The sequence below is a fragment of the Chroicocephalus ridibundus genome, chromosome 1 (genome assembly GCF_963924245.1).
Source record: "Chroicocephalus ridibundus chromosome 1, bChrRid1.1, whole genome shotgun sequence".
Taxonomy (NCBI): Eukaryota; Metazoa; Chordata; class Aves; order Charadriiformes; family Laridae; genus Chroicocephalus; species Chroicocephalus ridibundus.
In genome coordinates, this window is record NC_086284.1 from 134,296,937 (window position 1) to 134,318,755 (window position 21,819).

General features: G+C 39.5%; 1 protein-coding gene across 4 annotated transcripts in view; it reads right to left on the reverse strand.

Moving 5' to 3' along the window:
• Nucleotides 1-9,529: 9,529 nt before the first annotated feature.
• The window catches only part of PACSIN2 (protein kinase C and casein kinase substrate in neurons 2), a 64,980-nt gene continuing 52,690 nt past the window's right edge, over nucleotides 9,530-21,819 (reverse strand). For 2 of the 4 annotated variants that reach the window (XM_063354543.1, XM_063354551.1), the window contains 5 exons: nucleotides 19,794-19,914; nucleotides 17,511-17,635; nucleotides 16,688-16,804; nucleotides 15,552-15,748; nucleotides 9,530-11,367 (listed from right to left, as the gene is read on the reverse strand). In XM_063354543.1, the coding sequence (XP_063210613.1) occupies nucleotides 11,255-11,367; nucleotides 15,552-15,748; nucleotides 16,688-16,804; nucleotides 17,511-17,635; nucleotides 19,794-19,914 (673 nt within the window). In that variant the 3' untranslated portion in view covers nucleotides 9,530-11,254. The remainder of the gene's footprint in view (nucleotides 11,368-15,551; nucleotides 15,749-16,687; nucleotides 16,805-17,510; nucleotides 17,636-19,793; nucleotides 19,915-21,819) is intronic. The other 2 variants (XM_063354558.1, XM_063354568.1) reach the window with 2 other exon arrangements.

Genomic DNA, 21,819 nt, shown 5'->3' on the forward strand with positions numbered 1-21,819 from the left:
AGGAGAGGTGCTCCAGCCCTTGGATCATCTTCGTGGCCCTCCTCTGGACCTGCTCCCATAGGTCCATGTCCTTCTTGTGCTGAGGGCTCCAGAGCTGGACACAGTACTCCACTGTACTTCCTCTGGATGTGAGGACACTAGTTTTCTTTCTCTCCGCTGACATTTCCACCTACTGCTTTTATCACACAGCTCTGCACAGCAGAAGCGAGAGAATGACAGAGCTGTGAGCCCTGACTGGAGCCTGAGGGTCAACAGGACAAAGTGCCCTGTACTTTCTCTATTTTTCTCAAGAAAAATCCAGTGGGATCAAATGTGATGTGTTTGAGCGCACATAGGAAGGCATGAAAACCCTGCACCAACCTGGCATGGCAGGAAGGGAAGTAACCAAGTGGCAGCAGCACTTACCTAAAAGTCTCCTAAGGTGAGACAGAGCTAAAACTCTCACTCAGTCCAACTTCTCCAAAGAAGCACAACACTCAGGAGGAGCGTTAAGAAAAGAACTGGGCAACAGATTCTGCTGGTTTGTGTAAAAGTCACCATGTCTCTTGGGGAAGAGCGGAAAGAAGGATCTGCGACTCAGAAATGACACTGTTCTAGACTAAAAAGGAATGGTTCCTGACAAAATGATGGGAGGAGGGAAGAAAGTGAGAAAGATTATCAGTTTTCAAGAAGTGGGGATTGCAACACCTTTGTTAGCTTGCGGGTCACAGCTGAGATGTCTGCTGTTCGATGTGTTTGGAAAAGGAGGTAACAAGGTTTCCAAGGAGATCTCACCGGTGTGGTTATGCTGTGCTCTCTGGCTGCTTGTTTCAGCAGCTCAGGTGTCCATCTGGCCAGCCTTGAGAAGAGCTAGAGTGCAACCCTCGGATGTTTTTAACTTGCCCTGTTTGAGGTGAAATCATGTCTCTCGTTTAGAGTACACACCATGCTATCTGCTCTGCCTTGGTGGTAAATTATGGGTTTCTGTTTATAGTTTCATTGCCCGCTTCCTTCTTTTGAATCTCTGATGCAGATCACTCAGGGACATTGATTGAAGTTGATTTTTGCTTCATGCCTGTTGCTTTGTTTGTCAGTGCTGCAGGAGGGAAGCTGGGCAGTACTGCTCCGCTGCTGGTTGCTGGGATAGCAATGGAAGAAAGAGGCTTTAGGAAATCCTTTCCCAAGTCTATCCGAAGCTCAAGAAGTTTTCTGCCAATGGAGTTGCCATGACACTTACATCACTTGGCAAGTTCTCTAACTTTTCATGGGTGCACCTCAGCCTCTCTCCTGAGATCGTTGGCAAGCGCTGAATTCACGCAGCCTGCGCTCCTGTTGAATCTTCTTGCTGCTTTCTGTCACAAAGCAGTTTGTCAGACAACCATCTAGTGAACGACGCTTCCAGTGATGGTTTGCTAGCTGGATATTCAGAAACAGGAGAGGGATGTAAGTTAGCATTTTTAAGCTGGATGGAAACAGCAACTTGAGTTTATTATTTATGTCTTGGCATATGTCAGATCAGGTTTGATAGCATCTTCTGCCTTCTTGTGATGCTGGATATGACCATGAATCTTTAGTCTTGTGATAAGTTTTCCCCTGTAAACACTTCTGTGTACTTCTACCTGCATCTGCTTTTCTCCCTGTAAAACTGACAGCTGTTCTCTAGGTCTTTTGCTTTGTAATCAATTATATTGTTTTGCAGTTTAGTTTATTTGCATTTCTCTCTTTCCCTCTCCCTCTCTGTTTTGGGTAGCTGAATAATCTAATAACCTGTTAAATAGAACCAGATGTGTGTTCCCCGTTAAAGAATAAAATGCAGGAGAGAAAGGCAGAAATGCATCATCAGGACACATGTAAAAATGCAAGGTGATAGGCAGTTTCAGCTGTGTGTGGCAGTGGTGGTTGCTGTAGCCCTGTGCTAGCTCAGTGCTTCTAGCTTGAACTTGGTACAGACATCATCAATTCAAATAGTGGCTAATACCAAACAGTGAAGCCATGCTATTTCAGGCATTGATCCTTGGAGGCTTTCAAGACTCTATTGGATGAAAACGCCCAGCATCATGGTCTGACATCCTCACTGGTGCTGCCGGGACCTGAAGGACTGCAGGATGAACATCTCCCCACCCGCGGTGTCCTTTCCAACTTGAATGAACTTGTGACCCTGTGATTTCCCTGCTCTTTTTTTCCCATCCTACTCTCCCCCCTGCCCCTCATCCACCTACATCTGGCTCTACAGAGGGATCTGTACAGGCTGGACTGATGGGCCAAGACGAGTGGTATGAGGTTCAACAAGGCAAGTGCCAGGTCCGGCACTTGGGTCACAACAACCCCATGCAGTGCTATAGGCTTGGGGAAGCGTGGCTGGAAAGTTGCCCAATGGAGAAGGACCTGGGAGTATTGGTAGACAGCCGGCAGTGTGCCCAGGTGGCCAAGAGCATCCTGGCCTGTATCAGGAATAGTGTGACCAACAGGACTAGGGAAGTGATTGTCCTGCTGTACTTGGCACTGGTGAGGCCCCACCTCGAATACTGTGTCCAGCTGTGGGCCTCTCACTACAAGAAAGACATTGAGATTCTGCAGAGTGTCCAGAGAAGGGCAATGGAGCTGGTGAAGGGTCTAGAGAATGAGTCTTATGGGGAGTGGCTGAGGGAACTGTGGTTGTTCAGCCTGGAGAAAAGGAGGCTGAGGGGAGACCTTATTGCTCCCTACAACTGCCTCAAAGGAGGTTGTAGCAAGGTGGGTGTTGGTCTCTTTTCACAAGTAGCAAGTAATAGGACAAGAGGAAACCACTTCAAGTCGCACCAGGGGAGGTTTAGATTGGATATTACGAAAAACTTCTTCACAGAAAGGGTTATCAAACATTGGAACAGGCTGCACAGGGAAGTAGTTGAGTCACCACTCCAGAAGGTATTTAAAAGACAGGTAGACATGGTTCTTAGGGACAAGGTTTTGTGGTGGTTTTAAGTGTGTTAAGTTAATGGATGGACTCGATAGAAGGTCCCTTCCAACCTAGACAATTCTATGAATCTATGACTCCAAGTCATCAGCAAAGCGCAGAGCCCTGAGGTTTGTGGGGCTATGAAAGCACTGCCAAGGGACAGGGAGGACAAGAAACAGCTTTCCCTCCTGGCACCACTGGTTTAATCCTCAAAACAGCATTATTTTGCTCTCAACAGCACCAGGCTCAGGATTTGCAAACATCCAATTGCAGCTCCCACACTAAAGGTACCAGGAGGGGACAATGTTGCTCTGCTTCACTGTCCCTTGGCAGTGCTTTCATAGCCACATAAAGCTTGGCACTCCATGGTATCCTGGTGATTATTCCTCAAAACAACATTTTTTCACTCTCACCAGACCTGGGATCAAAAGTTGCAAATGTCCAGCGATTGCTCCCATACAAAAGGAGCCAGGAGGAAAAGCTATTATTCTTCTGCACTGTCCCTTGGCGGTGCTTTCATCACCCCACAGACCTTGAGCCTCCGCACATTCCTGGAGCCTTAATCCTCAAACCAATATTTCTCAGCTCACCAGGATAAATTATTACAAGCCACCAACGATTGTTCCCACAGCATTTTTTCACTCTCATCAGACCAGGGATCAAAAATTGCAAACGTCCAACTGCAGCTCCTACGCTAAATGTGCCAGGAGGGATGCTGTTGGTCTTCGCTATCCCTTGGCAGTGCTTTCATCGCCCCAGAAACCTTGGGCCTCTGCTCTTTCCTGGTGACTTAATCCTCAAAACGATATTTCTCAGCTCATCAGGACAAGGGTAAAGAATTCCAGCCGACCAGCAATTGCTCCCACAGCAGCAGTGCCAGGAGGGAACGCTGTTGGTCATCTTCACTGTCCCTTGGCAGCACTTTCATAGCACCATAAACCTTGGTGCTCCATGATTTCCTGGTGACTTAATACTCAAAATTATTTCGCTCTCATGACGATTAGGGTAAAAGATTGCAATATCCAGCAATTGGTCCCACACGAAAGGTACCAGGAGACAACACCGTTGCTTTTCTTCACTGTCCCTCGGCAGAGCTTTCATAGCACAACACACCTTGGGGCTCTGCCCATTCCTGGAGGCTTAACCCTTAAAACAATATTTCTCAAGCTCACCAGGGCCAGGCAAGAAACTTTGCGATGTGCAGTGATTGCTTCTACATGAAAGGTGGCAGGAGAGACCGCAGTTGCTCTTCTTCACTGTCCCTTGGCAGTGCTTTCATCACCCAACATACCTTGGGGCTCTGCGCTTTCCCAAAGACAATCCTCAAAAGAATTTTTCTCAGCTCACCAGCACCAGGGTAAAGAATTCCAAGTGTCCAACTATTACTCCCACACAAAAGGCGCCAGGAGAGAACGCTGTCACTCTTCTTCACTGTCCCTTGGCAGCACTTTCATCGCCACACAAACCTTGGGGCTCCACAATTGCCTAACAACATAATCCTCAAAACAACAGTTTTTTGCTCTCACCAGACCGTGGATCAAGATTTGCAAATGTTCAGCCTCCCACACGAAAGGTGACAGGAGGGAATGCTGTTGCTCTTCTTCACTGTCCCCTGGCAGTGCTTTCCTAGTACCACAAACCTTGGGGGTCTGCGCTTGTCTAATGACCGAATCCTCAAAACAACATTTCTCAAGGTCAACAGCGCCAGGGTCAAAAATTGCAAGTGTCCAGCGATTGCTCCCTCACGCAAGGTGTCAGGAGGGAAGGCTGCTGCTGTTCTCAGGTGTGCTTAGGTAAGCCTGTTCACGTTAGCAACGCAAGCGACTTGCAAAGCTGCAGCTAGAAGTAGCATCCCATTGCAAAACCCGCCTATGTTTGCCACATGACAGCATTTTGCCTATGCCAGGGCAATCAAATTTCAGTGTTTTCTGCATAGGGGTTCTAGAAATACCTATCATCACAGTACTTCGCAACTGATACGGTCATTTACCTCACAGGGTTGGAGATTTCATGGGTCATGCAGAAAGGTGATTTAGGTGAGGTAACAGGTGACTTGGATTTTCAAAAAGTTCATGCTAATGTCCCCCATAAAAGCCAAAGTTAACTGCCAGGACCTGACTACAGTAATAAAAAGTGGGAGATTACCAGTGTGTCCCCCAAAGGATTCATGCTTGGACTTGTAGATTTGAGTATTTATCTACAAAAAGGGTGAATAGAAAGGTGGCCGTTCATTGATATCAAATTCCTTACGATCACTGAAGTGGAAAACAGCTGCAAAAGGGTCTTGTAGAGTACTGATTGACCAGATAAAGCAACAAGGGAATTCTGAAGTCAAATGCAAAATAAAAACACAGTCTGAACCTCTCTAATGGGGTCAGAACTAGCTACTACTAAGAAAGAACATTACTGGTTCTCTTTTCTGACCTACTTGTTTTAGATCTGTATGAACAAAACTTTGCTGAACGACTTTTAGATCTGTATGAACAACAGCGTGGCGTTCGGTTGTTGCCAAAGCAGTGAACTGAATTTTCAAAATGATGAGGAAAGAATTAATTTTATCGTATTTCATAGGACCAAAGACTCAGTTCGTTGAAAGCCAAAAATAATACGGCTGAAGTGTCACTGCATGTTGTCCTATTCCCACACCCTTCCCAAGGCACCCACTACATACCTCTGGCACAGACTTCGTCTGACCTACTACAGTCATTTTCAGAGAAGAGGTTACACCTTCTGAAATGTGGAGAGGTGCTCACTAAAACTTTCAGATGTACGTAGGTACTCTTCCCTGAATAGAAGGTTCAAGAAGCACCTGAAGTATTTATGAAATTTGGTGCTAAAGGATTAATACAGTATCAGACAGGAATTGGAATTTCTAACAGGTGACAACAAGTAAAACCAGCTGATAAGGATACGTACCCAGCATTAACAGGTAAATTGCTAGGTGTCGAACACACTGAAGGTATTGTCTACTGCAGTAATCACCACACGGCTCTTCTTAGGTTCTGAAATTGCCGTTTATGTTTTAGTTCAAAGGAAGCAAAAGTAAGTCCAGTAAAAGTGGGATTATTTTGCACTCTTCCATTTCAGGAACAGAATCTGCAGCTCTTCAGTTTGACGCTTAGGGATGCTTTCAGCCACAATTAGCAAGCTCCCTCTTGTGGCCAGGTCAATGAACGACTTTCTGCCAAACCAGAAAGACTGGAGAAAGATTAAGGAAACGCTTATGTAACCGTAAAGTTAATTTTTAAAAACAGCTGCAACTCCAGGAGAACAGGGGGTATTGCTGCTGGACATCCAGCCCCCAGTATACCATTCTTTATTCTCTCCCTTTTCTTCTTTGTTTTACAATAACACACAGCTAACACAAATGTTATTTTAAAAGTCACCCAAATCATATACTGGATTAGTACAAAACCATCTCATTTATTGCCTACTTTGATTTCCCACTAGAAGCCTCAGTATTTCTATTTATCTCCAATCGTGAAGCCTGCCTTAATTTTTGCTTGGCAAGTGTTGAGAATAAAGACATAATTGGAAGAAAGACGACATTAGAACAAAAAAAAAAAAAAATCAGCTCAGCCATGGTGAGAACAGTTTTAGTACCTCAGGCCAACTTCACAGACGTCTCAGCAAGACCGAATAGCAAAGGATTGGTTTGTTACACTGAGGGTACAGCTTTGCTTTTGGCATCTTTTATGTGTATAGCAAATATATATATTTTCATATTATAACTTAAAAGTCAATTAAAAGGCAGTTTGGGGAAATTGTGTTCAAAATTTTGCTGTCAAGCTGGCAGACTCAGAAACAACAAATTAAGAGGAATTTTAATATTACTTTGGATTGCGCATCCGGAACTGCTAAACTCTGCACCTTCTCTAATAAAATAGCCTGTTATGTTCCTGCAAAGACTCTCTTGATATTCTATTTTAACTAGACAAATTCATCAGTGTTATCAATTACTGGAAATAAATACCAGTGTTACACTAAAAGAAAAAAAAAAAAAAAGACAAAGCACCTAATTTGTTAGGTGATCGCTGCAAATATCCAGATCAAAAAGTCAACAGCTTTTGTGAAATAAGGCACCGTGTTTTTTCAAAGCATTCCAGAAATACCATGCAAATGGCAAGTATTTTCATACTGTAAGGGTTGAAACATGCTCAAGGTTACCGCAATATTCAGGTAGCTCCATCAGTACAAGGAAATATACCCTAGTAAGTTTTGAAACATACTATTTCCCTTCAGAATTCTAAAGGAAACAGAAGGGACAGCATGGGGAGAAACTACATTCTGAGAATTATATTCTCCTTTTACACCTTGTAAATTTAATCCCGTGAAAGTGAAGTATAGTTGCTTAAACCTGGGATAAGCTTACAAGGAAAATTTCTCTACTGTTACCTAATAGGCTTTATTAGTTCCCCGCTTTAGCTAACCGTAGCAAGGCTTCTCACACAGCCTCCCGTAGCATCCTTGTGGCCAAACAGGTGACTGAATAGACTGGAAAGAAATTTGTCTGGACTGTCAGACTCAGATGGTTGTGCTTGGGCATAGGAAACCCAACTGACATCCTGAGGGATGGGTACTAGGGCCAATATTACTTACACCTTTATAACCTCGATGATGGGACAGAACACACTCTCTACAAGCCTGTAGGTGATACCAAATTAGAGAGCTTATAGATGGCCATTGCTCCTTGAGAGCTCAACTCTCAAGGAACAAGCTGACAGGAACCTCATGAACACCAAAGGCAAACGCAGTGTCTTGTACCTGCAGAGAGTTACTACACCTCAACAGGACAAGCTGGATGCTGACAGGATCAGAAGAAGCTCTGCAGAAAAAGACATGGGAATTGGAGTGAACAACATGAATCAGCAGCATGTCCTTGCAGCAAAGGCAGCCCACAGCACACCAGGCTGTATTAGCAAGAGTGTGGCCAGCAGGCTAAAGCTACCTAATGGAAAAGTGCAGAGAAGACGGTGCCAGACTCTTAAAAGGTGCACAAGCAAAGTGCAAGAGGAAACAAGAAATTCTGGTACATATAAGGAAAAAAAATTCCTCACAGGGAAAGCGATGGACCGTGAAAACAGGTTGCTAAGAGAGGTAGTGGACTCTTCATCCCTGGAGGTGTTCAGCTGGACAAGACTTAAATAACCTGCTCTGACTGGGCCTGCTTTGAGGTCCCCTGGCTGGGCTAGGTAGCCTCCAGAATTCCCTTGCATTCTCATTCTAATTTGGCTATGATGGGTATACATGATACAGTATACATATATACATGGGTATATATGTATACATATATATATATACATGGGTATATATGATACAGTATACAAGATAATGAGTTAAGATCCATGTTCTTAAAGAAAAATTCTCAACTTAATTCATCTGTGCAAGGTAAACAGTTGGCCATTCAAAATGAGGATGGAACTAGTCATTTTCATTTAACCAAATCCAAGTCTGTTTCACAAAGTTATCACTGAAATAAAGTATAGTAAGAATTTCAAACACTTAAAATGTCCTATTGTTTATGCTTGTTTGTTAGCAGTCAAATAACTTCTTGAAAATACTTTATTAATTTTCAAATGTTTGACGGGTTTGCCATTAGCTTCTGCTACTCAGTATGATGGAAGACTTTGTCCAGTTTTGGACACCCTCCCTCCCCACCCACACTCAGTACGAGATCCTGAAAAAGCCTGAGCAAGTGCAGTGGAGGGACGTCAGGTGGATGGAGCACGTGCTCCGAGAGGAGAGGCTGAGATAATGGGGCTTGGTCAGCCTGGAGAAGAGATTAGTCTCGCAGTCCCAACCGCAGCCTTCCAGCACCTACAATGAAGCTATCAAAATGACACAGCCAGGCTCCAACCGAGCACAGCAGAACAATACACAATAGTCATAAATGGCAATATGGCCGGTTCTAACCGCAAATAAAATGGGGGAAAAAAATTTATAATTAAGCATTCTAGCAGTTTGAGCAGAGAGGTTATGAAATCAGTCTTTGGGATTTTTCCAGACTAGCTCAAAGGCCTGAGCAATCTGGTCTGAATGCAGAGCTGACTGTGCTTTAAGTAGGACACTGGACTAGAGACTTCCCTTGGTCCCTTCCACTTGGATTCTATGGTGCTTTCATCAAACTGGACATCCAGCATAAAAAAAAGAAAAAAATAGTACTTTATTTAGATTAAAGGATGCAGTATTTGTGAGGGAGTCGAAATAAAACTTTCAGCTAGCCATCACAAACACTTCTACATTAATCACTGCGAGTCACCAAGAAAACTCTCACGAAAGGCAGAAGAGATTCAGATATTATAAAAAAAATCCAAGCTGTATCAGACTTGACTGTACCACAGAAAGCAGCATCGCAGTAGATTTTGCATATCCATAAAAGACACGGTCACCTCTTCTTCCACAAACATTTTGCTGGAATGCCTTGCCTAGAGCCCGTGTGCCCTGCACCTCCCCTTTTTTGTGAACAGCGCAATGTCACTAATGCCATACTCCTCTTTATGGTTCTTTTAGACAACGCAGATTTTGTCACCTTGAACTGCAAGGAAATGCACACGTTGTTTGCTTCGTAAGACTATTTTCACATACATGGAAATAGTAAGAGGTGCATTCTGAGTATTTAAGAGATTAACAGATTTTATTGTTTTCTAAAATATTTTACAATACAGAGACCCAAACCAGTAATTCCTGACAATCTTAGTAATCATCCTGTGGATGGACAGTTATGTTGATAAGTTTTCCTTGACAGACACATACATACATCCGTTTTCTAAGCTTGCACATTTTGATTCATTGAAAATGATGACTAAATATCTCTATAAGCTCAAAAAGCAAACGATAAAGTCCAAGACTACCAACAGTGTTTTATAGTTACCTCAAAATAGATGTGTTAGCTTCATTACAGTGTAGCTTCCTAACATAGCATATCTACTTACCTGATACTTAGGGGTTTTTTTAAAACACAAATCTGCTGTAATTTTACAACCCAGTTTTAAATGTCACAAGTGTATACTATTTGACACGATTACAGATGACTGAGTTGTAACTGCAAACAAATGTAGATTTTACAGTGTTCTGCTACAATAATCCATGTAAGGACTAAAGCTAGTTTATATTTTGACCCACAAATTTGTCCACAAATACTGATTTTGAGTATGTTAGTGTATTTACTGTACTTCTGAAAACCTAATCACAGAATACTTCATCTATGGTACGGTAATGAATATGGCAGGAAAGCAGATTTAAATATACCTATAATTTAAACTCTTAAAACAGTCTAAATCTTATTGACATTAAAAGGCTTGATAACTAGTAGCCATGCTCTTTATATTTTGGAATATCAAATTATATGTACATATACACAACATAGATAGGCTCTTAATAAAAAGCATTTAGTCTATTTTACAGTCTTCTCTGTTCAAAAAATTAGTCTTCACAGATTTAACATTTCAAATCACTCAAAAATCATTAGCAGTTCAAAGGAGATTATTTTTTTTTCCCTGCAAACATGTGCTGGAAATAGCTCCTGTTCCGGGGCTTACGTATAATTTATCTTTCTTTTGAGTGCCATTTAAGATCTAGATGGAAAACTCTTAGTTTAAGTGTTAAACCATGTAAGCAATATTCATAATAGAATCCCAACCCATGACACCTGCAGATCTCTCTGCTACAAATAGCCTCTGTAACAGATATTTATTAAATACAGTATTTGTTTTACAACTTCAAGCCATGCTGACAACATAGAAAGATTACTACAACATGGAAAGAGTTTTCATTCAGTCAACTGGTGACTCAATCTGTATCATAATTTAAGTATCAATTGATAAATCCAAGCATACAAAAAGGTGCTTAACTACATAGCATTTAAATAAAAAAATACTGCATCTTTCAGACATCGCTAAGAACAAATAGAAAATTAACTATAATAATCTTTAAAATTCAAGTTGCAAGTTACTGAAGGTCACTTAAAATAACTGATTAATTAAAAGTGAGCATAAGCCACATACCTAGGGTAGGATGAGGCACAAGCATAGAAAATGCAAAAATGTTTAGGAGTCACAATGACAGACCATGTGGGAAGAGAAAGCTTAAAAAGTATTTTTCCTATCATACTATTTTTTCAACCTAACCCCTTTCCTTTGCATTGTGCACAAGTTGTGAAAACAATGTCAAATTTTTAGTTCAAACTTTTGCCTTTAAATCACCACAATTTCAGTATCAAGCTCTCGCCTTTTCATTAAAATATATACACTCTATACATCATTCAGCTTCCTCTTGCTTTAAATATATACTGTACAGGCCTACAGAGCTTTTGTAACACTTCTTTATTTATTTTGTCCTTTGTCACTGGATTGGTTCTACATAGTTTGCTGGGTATAAACCAACTTGTCCATTGTCCAGACGTCCTTTGCACCATCCCTGCTCATCTTCATTCTCCATTTTAGTTAACTCATCCCCTGCAAAAAGAAGCAGCATTGTTAACAAGCTGTAACCTTTTAAGTAACAACTGGAAGATAATATGACAAATATCTACATGTCCGCTTTTCTTCCCCTGCCCACCCCAGGCCCCAGTAGAAAGCCTCCCTTCTTTGCTCTTCATGTTTTTGATACTAAGAATAACACTTAGAGATTTACTTATGGGATGAAAGGCCCCCAATTGCAAGAAAATAGGAAGAAGCAAGCTACTTTGAACCTAAAGCTTCACACTGATGGCATTTCAAAAAGGTCATAGCATTGTTTTTAAAGCACAATAAAGAATGCAAACTTTTGAAGTTACATACAGTGTTATTTCACTCTAAGATCAAAGACTCCCTTATATCTAAAGGGTGTGAACAAAGACAGTTGTGGATAGTAAAGCTACCTCTAAACAAGCAGAATAATCCTACATTTTTGGCCCTCAACAAAAAGTCATTGCAAGTGAAATAAATGTTTCATTAGGGTTACTGTGAATATATACTGTTCTAAGAGTTTGTGAAATATAAGGAGGAAAAAGCTACATTCATGGAACATAAGGAGGAAAATGCTACAAACATTAAAACTTGGCAGTAAAATTCTCTTGAATTATACTTGCAGCTTTTCAGTACACCACTAAGTTGTGATGCAGAAAGATTATGACCGATTATCCATTTGGACATTTATGAACTATAACATAACCTTGTTTTGACTGTCATTCACATCTAATCTTCTACATCCTCAGGAAATACTTTAGCATTAGAGAGGCTGCAGACTCCAAGATGTTGTATACGAGCAAATGAATGTCCACCTTAGCCAGGCAAAAAAGGCCAGACTAAGTAAGAACTACTTCCTCAGGTTCAACTTAATTGTGTCAAATTATTTCCCTAGACAAAACTGATTTGTGTTTCATCTTAGTTAGCACTAGGAAGTACACGCTGAAGATATTAACCACTTAGTACAGTCCCAAATGGCTATAAATATACAGTCTTGATATAATTTAGGAGAACAAAAATTAGCCTAGGGACTATCAGTTATTTGGCAGAAATGCACAAGCTTCATGTTAAATCTTCTCAGATATATATCTTTTATAGCTCTTCTGTTAGCTAAAAAAGGTTAAAGCCTCATCTCCTCTAGTTTGTAATTTTACCAGATAACTAATAAAAGAATGTTATAAACAAATATTTGGCACTATGGACTGTACTTGGCTTATGTAGACATTTTACAATTTTTTCCACCATTTCTGGTGCTGCAGAGTGTACAGTTTCAAGCTTTCCTGCCACTTCTATGACGTGTATTTTAATAAAGACTGAAAACAATGACTATCAAAGCCACACTGCATTAACAGTCAGCCCCAATGCAGTTGCACTTGTATTAACAGCTAGGACTTGGAAACTCAAGTGACCTTGGAGGTCTATGAAAATACTACCACTTTTAAGGGTCATCTGCACAACAGCTATAATGAAAACAGTCTTTAACAACTGTGATAAAGATAGTATATAAAATAACACATTTTGACAACATTGCATGGTCTACATTTCCTTTAGACATTTATTCTCAGACATGGCAGAGACACAGTGAGCTAGACATATGGTAGATGGTTGTGTCCCACCCTGTTACAGGATTATGAAACCCCTCATAAGGTATGAACAAACAAAAGTTATTCTTCCTCTTTGGAAGCCTCCCACAGTTGTTTGCCAAGAAAAAAAAAAAAGAGACAGATGTATAAAGTATTCCACTAATAAAAAGGAGTTTCACATATTAAAGTACATTTAATGGACCCTGTGCAGAGCATATATACTACAGCATGTACCTAGAAGTGATCACTAAAACTCGGTAGGCAAATTCTTTGAATATCCAAGGAAATTGCATCTGAGAATATCAGCATACATTTAAAGAGACCCCTACAATGCATTAATCCTCTGCTGACAGCTGCTCAGGAGTCTAGGCATAGTCTACATAGGAATAACAGCGAGTACATTTTAAATTGGCTCCTGCATGACTTCGTGAATTTTTTTCCTTAGTCTTTTGTATGCTCAGTGTAAACCTAGTCGCACCAATACTTCTGCCAAAAACCAAAGTAAATTTGACTGTAGCCTTTCTACAATTCAGCTTCTGTAAGGAGACTGATAGTCTATCATGCGATACCTTTCCTACAGTTGATACAATCATAAAATTTGGTGTTAAAACTTACTTTAAAGCTCTTCCTTCAAAGGTATTAAGCTATTTTTAAGTTAAGCCTACGTACATCTCTTACAGTTCATGCTTCCTGTACTTTTATTTCTACAGACCTCACACTGAGAACCAGTTGGTTCAAATAGTTTAATGCAAGTCATACAGCTGGTACTGAAGCACAGAATGCCTAACTTTGTATTTAACCATTACATCCGTGTGTATAAACATTGCATAGTTTTGCCACTTAAAGGCTTGTTACTGTAAACCCTTGGAATGCCACCCTGTTGCTTGACAAGCACAATACATATATTTCAAGAGGATCAGCACACTTCCATCCCCTGCTGAGAAAAAAGGAGCAGTTAAAGTCTACAGAACGAAGAATGATTTTAGCTGCTGTGCATTCCAGAGAAAGCTCCAGATGTTTTGTTAGTACTGGCCTTCTCTCAGGGCACAGTTCAGCAAAGTTAATGGACAAACCAATCAATTCCTCCTCTCCAGAAACCTACAATACCTGTCTACAAAGAAGAAGAGTCAGATGTACACAGTTTCACTACTAAAACAGGAGTGAGGTGAGTGGAAGGTGGCAGCCCCACCACCTGACTTGTGGGGCTTTTTGGTTTAAAACAACACAAATTGCATTTAGAATATGACCTGGAAATACATTGTTCTGAGCACCAACTTTCTCCATAAGCAGAATGGAAGTCTAGCAGTTCACCAATTAGCTATTGACTTGTTTACTGTATTAACTTTAAGCCATGACACCTAAGATCCACTGTAGGTGGTGTAGAAGTAGCATACTTCCTACGAACCCCAGCTGAAAGAGATGCAGAACCAAAAGATTTCTCAAACTTTCTTTCAACATTTGAACCCTGGTTTTCCTCTAAGTCAGTCATTACAGGAGAAGGGAGTAAATGACAAGCTAACAGGAAAACAGACAAGATGAATGAGATTGCCATTTTCACAAACTGAAGTTCTGTTTATTTTGCTAAACTACTTCTACAATCTTCTTCTGGAATTCCTGGTTAGTAAGTTTTTCATGTGCAATCCTGGGCAAGCCAGTAGATGAGAGTTCGAATGGCATGGACAGTGTGTAGATTTCGCCTTTCATCACTAGAGGGTGCTGCCTCCGGGCTGGCCAGATGGTGAAAAACCTTGAGTCTGCGGGGGGAAGCCCACAACGGCTAGTAGAGCCAGCCCAGAGAAACTGAAGGCAGCAGCATTCATGGCGTGCAGCCATTGTACCCTTGTGCCAACTTCGTACGTGTGGAAACACACCGTGGCACAGCGCTCTCCTGTCAGTTGCCTCTATTGTGTTCTCTCAACTCCTATAGCAATGAGGTAAAAAAAGGAACGGGGTTTATGGCTCAAGGGAAACACAACATCCTAAGAAGGGAGATGTATAATAAGTGTACCCTAATATAATGCAAGACCAAAGAAAACAGGTAAAGACAGTTAACATATGCTGAAGGGGGCTGGAAAGAAAGAGGAAAAAATTATCTGTCCACAGCTAACTTTTCAACCTTAAAAAGTTAGCACTGTATGAGGATAAAAGGGATGCTTCCAGTTTAAAAAGAAAAAAATACCAGATGATTAGATATTGTTTTAAGGTTAGCTGCTATAGTCTTTTCCTTTAAAAAAAAAAAAACAAACAACTTTGTAGGGTTGGCATTTCTAGACAGCAAAAAGCAGCAGCTGCTACTGTCACAAACTAAGAAAACGAGAGATAGGATTATCGGTTCTGCAGCTCATTTTGTTTAACAGAAAATGGTAAGAAAGAAATATCCCGAACGGATACATCCCAACACATTCCAAACAGATTAGAAGTTCGTGCTTCCAAACAGGGGATACTAAGAAGGCCTCTCAGCAGGGGTGACAGTTAGGTAGAATCTTGTAAGTGGAGTTCTACTTTCAGAGAAACAGGTGACTTCAGGAAATTAAAGCTACAATAAAATTTTCCCACCACCACCACCCCTTCTCCTTTCGTAAATATTTTAGCTGAATCCTGTACACTTACCAGCTTTAAAGCTGAGTTCATCTTGCTCTTGGCCCTCATAGTCATAGAGTGCGCGTACTCTCACCTCCATTGCAGGAGAGGTATCTTCATCAAATGGATTGGTGTCTCCATTTGCATCAGTGGAAGAGAAGGGATTGTTGGACTCTTCATCAGACCAATCTGTAGGGTAGCTTTGGTTTTTTTCATAGCTGCTAACACTGAAAAAAATTTTGAAATTATTCTTTTCAACTCTTAAAATAGGAGACTAGAAATACCACTAAGATATCAGTTTCCCTAATTAAACTTAAACTCCACTCTAAGCCCCAGTTTTGAAACTTTATTTCTGGTTTGCCGCATTCAAAAAAAAGAAAAGGCATTCTTGCAATACATTTAGAAAGTTAGAAAAAGGCAAAAGAAAAAAGATATCAAAGACAACTTCCTCACAAACTCAAAAAACTTCTCTATCAAGAAATCCTTATAATCCATGGGATGATTTACTCTAGAAATATGAAAGCTATGCAAGTAGTAGATGACAGGAATTATCTGGTTTAGGATAGGACATTTAAATTGCATTGCAGAACCTTCCTCCCAAATCTCTATGCACCTCTGCAACAGCTTTTAACACTTTTTGTATATTGCATTCCACCAAAAGCAGAAACTTCATTATATTGCAACAACTTGATCATTTAAAGAAAAGTTCACTGTTAAGCATGCACATGCCATTTAAGAGTGGTATGACATCCCTAGTGTGTGTATTGAAGTTAACAGGCAGCTGTTTGAGAAGGTCCTAAATAAAAAGAAAGCAATCATAAAAGCAGATTTATTCATCAAGAACACACAGAGCAGTAAAGCTCCAGAAGCAGTTTCACTAGAAAAAACTGTCAGTTTTAACATTTTATAGGACTGGTAAAGGAAGGAAAAAAGCAACAGCAGTTCTGTTAGCAACTGCCAATAACCCCAGTAGTCTCAAACCAAAGATCAAGGCAACAGATATGGCATCTGTTAGGAAAGACAAGTTAGGTTACAGTGTTGCTTACATAAACGTTTAAAAGGACTTCATGCACTGACCAGCATAGTGTTAAAGAAACCAAAAATAGAAAACCCTGGATAGAGAAAGTGCAAGTGTGAAAACAATTAAAAGACAACATTTCACCAACTTTTTGATCTTATTGTCCTCCTTTTCACTGACAGTACTCCCAGTATCTTCTTCATCTTCAAAGGGATTGTAACTTGATTGTACTGACTGCACTGTGTTACTCTGGACACTAAGACTGCTAATTTGGAAAAGAAAGAGCATTATGGTGACCCTGTCTGTTTAAAAGTAGAACACTGTCATTGGTGTCCCACTAAGAAGTTTCTTAGCAGACCCCTTCTCCAGCCAAACAAAAAAAAAAAAAAAAAAAAACACACAACAAAAAAAAGAAAACACCCAAACAAACAAAAACCCAAGCATCCATCAAGTATAGCATAAGACCCAAGAAAGTTCAGGAAGTCTCACACAGGATACATTCCTCCATAATTAGAATATCCTTTGTAGAACATAGGTTTTTTTTATTACTACCTGCTATAAATGGCAGCACGATTTTTCCTGACAGTTTCATTCCTTTCCAAAGCAGCTGATGTTAACAGTTTTGTATTAATCACATCCAGAATTCTGAAGTGACTGAATGTGTTGCAAGGTAAGATTTCAAAGTATAATTGTCATTTCTAGAGATGGGAAGATAGCAACAGACTAACTACCAGATTAGCTACAGAAAGTTCAGTTTCTCATGATGTTTGGTTCCTTTTAATTCACAATGCAAAGTGAACTGTAAAATGGAGATTAATTCCCAAAATATTTCGTAAGCTGCAGAAACACATCACTAAATGCTCAGACAATTAACATTTGATGGGACAGTAACTTTTTGATCCTGCAGAGCTTAGCGTACTTGAAGATAACAAGCCTTTCCAATTAGACTTTTTAGGCATAAAAAAAAATACCTGCTATGTTTGTTAGGCTGTGAAACTTGATCTCCTGTCTGATTAATACCAGTCAGAGTCACCCCATCAGAAGCCTTCTTCTTTTCTCTTCTACTGAGAGTGCGGTTCAGATCTGCAGACCACTCCTGTCAACGAATGCAAACCGTGACTGAGAAATTTAACTGGACAAGTAATTATCACATTTAATTTTCAGACCAAGTTATGGAACATACATCTATACATACAATAGTACAAATAATTATTAAAAAGATAGGTTACTCTACATGTTTCAGTTACAGTTCTTATCTAGTTCCTACCCTAGCAACGCACACAGGTATTTGTGCTACTTGCAAAATCCCAAGGTTACCTGAACTTCCCTGCTTAGTATTCTGAACACCTTGAAAAGACTTAACACACTAGACATCTGGCAGACAACTGGAGGAATCAAAGCAGCTAGCCAATGCAGCTCTTTAAAAGTTGTATGAGAGGTCTCACTGTTTCAAATAATGCCAAGACATCTGACTTTAAGAGGTAAAGCTTACATTTGATTTAAAAAGATATTATAATCTAATTTAAAACAGGCCTTACTTCTCAAGAAGTGCTCCAGGGATGACCTATGAAGCAGCTCATTTTTAAACTTGTTGTCCCTAAGATTTGAGCCCTTAAGGTACTTCACTCTAGATTTAGTGAAATTTATTGCCCTTAAAACCTACCCAGAAGAGTTAAGGCTCAAATCAACACAACTGTTGACAAGACTCATAACACCATTTGTAAAGTATCCCCTCCTTGATGTTTTGAACCATTCAGATGTTTCACAAGGCAGACAGGCATGATGAGACCTAAACACAACTTCTACCTATCGAGTCAAACTAAGATGCATACTGATATAAAGCAGGAACCAATAGAGAACAAACTGAATGCAAGCAAATACCCCATGCTGAGACATGTTTCATCTCAGAATCCTTAAAGGTAAACAAAAAAATTCAGGAGATAAACACTGTATTTTTTATAGCAAACTAAGCATTTTTAACAGAAAATTCAGATTTTGCAAGTTGCTATTACTACTGTTTTATACATATAGCACAGTCCAACTGTGGTCTGTGCCAGTCCAACCACTGGCCAACTTCACACAGATGCCTCATTATTTTAACTTTGTACAAATACATATTGGATTTCTGAGTTACCATAGTTTAAAGACCACTGATCTAAGCATATTTGCAGTTTATAATGCAATTTCGTATTTATTTGATCATGTCTTTTTTTTTTTTTTTTTTTTACTTACTTCATCCTTGTAGCATGTAAATGAGAAAAAACTTGATTAGAGACGTTGCAACAACAGTATCTGTTAATTATAATGCTTATGAAAAAGGATGGTAATTTCCCCACACAGAAGTAACTGTAGTTCAGTGTTTCAGGCAAAGAAATTCTGCAGTACTATTGTAAGTTTTCTTCCTCAAACCTTCTAATCTAAAGTTACTCAAAATTTTAAAAACAAATTATATTTTCCCATTATGGTTAATAACAGAACAGTGAACACTCCAGAGCTGACACTTACACTCCATTAATTTAATGCCTAGAAATTATTCCCGCTAAACCCATGATTCTGGTCAGACAAACTCATCCCAGTTCCAGCTATTTGATACTCTGGTATTATGATCTGCACTGACACATTTTGGTACTTGTTTCTTGTAGGCTATGTTAGCAGAACACCACTTTAAAAAAAAAAAAAAACAACACAACAACTTTCTTTTGAAGATGGCATTCAGCAATAAAGTTACCAACTGGTTCGAGGTGGAACTTTTTTTACTATAACAGTATTGAAAAAACTAGTTGAGACGTATAAATACTGATTTTCAGGACTGCTTGAAGTATTTAGTTCAAACTTTTTCAAAGTCCTTGCTGCCTACATTATAATTACCTGCTAACAACAAGCAGATTCAAATTGATATCTGACATCAAAGGGCAGAAGTAAAACATCCAGGATAACATATACAGGTGTCAGATGTATCAACTAAACCATGGCTTACTAATGACTTCAGTAATGACTTCAGATTTTAAAAAAAGTTACTACAGGATTTACCCCTTTTCTCTTTAAATAGGTGCCCGATATAATTGCCTCCAAAAGCTGGGGGATGAGGAGAGCCCAATGGAAATCAAGAAAATAAAACCACTATGACTTGTAAAAACAAAAAAATTCACTGCTGGAAACCTGAATTTAAGAGTTACACCAGAAAGGGGTAGGACAAAAAGCAAAAAGGAAAAAATAGATAAAACGAGACTGAGTTTTAAGTACTCCGACCTTACCTCAAACTGAGGCCAGTTCATTGACATCCCTGGACCTTGATTAGCTCTAAACCACCGCAAGTCTTCAACAGCATCTGCTGTTTTGATATTCTGTTCCAGTTCACGGTAGATGTTTTTGTAACTGCAAAACAAATTTGTCTTCAAATTTAGTGTAACATTTAGAAACATGGCAAATCCCCTAGTCAGATAAAAAAATAGGAATATTTCAAAGTTCACAATAGTATTGAAAAAACTTAGAGCAAGACAGACATTTTAAAACTGACAAACCTATTAACTGCCTGTAAAAAAGGAAGAGTAGTCCAAACAAGTAAGCTTGATCAAAGTTCACAAAAACATAAAGCGCTTATTTGCCAGGCTTTAGAATTATGACTCTTGTGTAAAGTAACTCAATTGTCTGTCATTAAAGGTAAGATTTACATAGGAATGTATTTAAATTAATGAATGCCAATCTTGAAGTTTATTGAATTTAAAAGCTTGTCTACAACGCAGTAGAAACTGTTTTTGTGATAAGTCCATAACATTCTGTGAAAATTCCTGTCTTAATCCAATGAGAATTATAAATCATGATAAAAATAAAAATTTCAAACCTGCAGCAGAGTTAGAGGACTTTCCTACGCAGGTATAATATATGTTAGCTGCTTTTATGTTTTAGGTATTTTCTGATTTTACTAACTGTACTGTTTATACAAAATATCAAATACTATAAAAATAGAACCTTACTACTTTTACTTATGTCTTAGTCTAATTTTTTTTGTTAAGGTTGAGTTCTCAAAGTATTTTACAGAATATTAGTCATGTTGCAGATGCAACTTTGATCCCCTGATCCTAGACCATGCACATGATGTATTCGCTCTACAGACTGTGACTACAAATACAATTGTTTTATACCAAAAAACCCGATGTGGAACTCTGGGTATAAAGAGATCTTAACACAACAGCCACAAGGCTTAAAATAGGAGACACAGAACTGCTAATCTGTATTCAAGTTAGACAGAATTTGGGAAAATCCTTCCAGACCAAGTCACACAAAATTTAGAATTAGAATACATTAGTAATACACTGTCAAGGAATCAAACTTTCTCAAAATGTACGTCCAAATTTCTCAATTTCTATATACTACTTGACCGCTTTAACATGTATGCAGAGTGGTTTTTCTTCTACATCAGTAGTTCTTTGAATGTATTTAAACAACCAAAAGGCATGTATTTTGAGATAGGGAATCAATAGTTTTAAATTACTTACTAGCCATCAGTTAAATCGACAATGAACTGAAGGTCTACATCTGTAGAAAACAGGGCAGGGCTATTTTCTGGACTGTGCTCTTCAGCATTATTAGTCTTAATGTTAAAAATCAGCCTTTCTTTTGGGGGTTTACTCTGTACTTTTTATCTCTGTGTATTCAAAGAGATAATGAAATAAAGAGTTCCCGTTGCGTTATCCCTAGTTTTATCCTAATAGTTCTTTTCTTTGTTTGCACCTTATTAACATACCACAAGACATCACTCCTGAAGCCCCTAAGTATCTTAAGAGGAAATCATTGCGTTTCCCCTTGGTCACCTTTGGTAGTCTTCCCCCAACCTTATCCTCTAAGTCAACTACTTATTTATTTCTGTCTGTAGTTTCTTTCAACCTAGTTAAAATGAATTCAAATGGGCAACAATCCTAAATATCTATCTAATCTACTCTGAGAGTAAAAAGGGCCTGTTTTCCACAGCAGTCCCATAAGAACTTTGGAGCAACCCAAAATAACAATGATACTAAAATAAGTGATCTTGCCCTTACCTACTGCTTGCTCTCTATTTGTTCTTGCCCCTATGTCACCCCCTTCGTTTATGCTAGCATTAACATCCATGCAACTGCATAGCAAGTCAGTTTGGAACACTGACCAGGGTTAAAACCAACTAGACTCTTCCTGCCCTAGGTTACCTTGATCAGCTCCTTAATTCCACTGGCTGGACTACCATAAGAGCTTTGTCACTAGCAGAAGAGGGAACAGAACTGAGCAGCCAGCCAGGAGCACACTTTT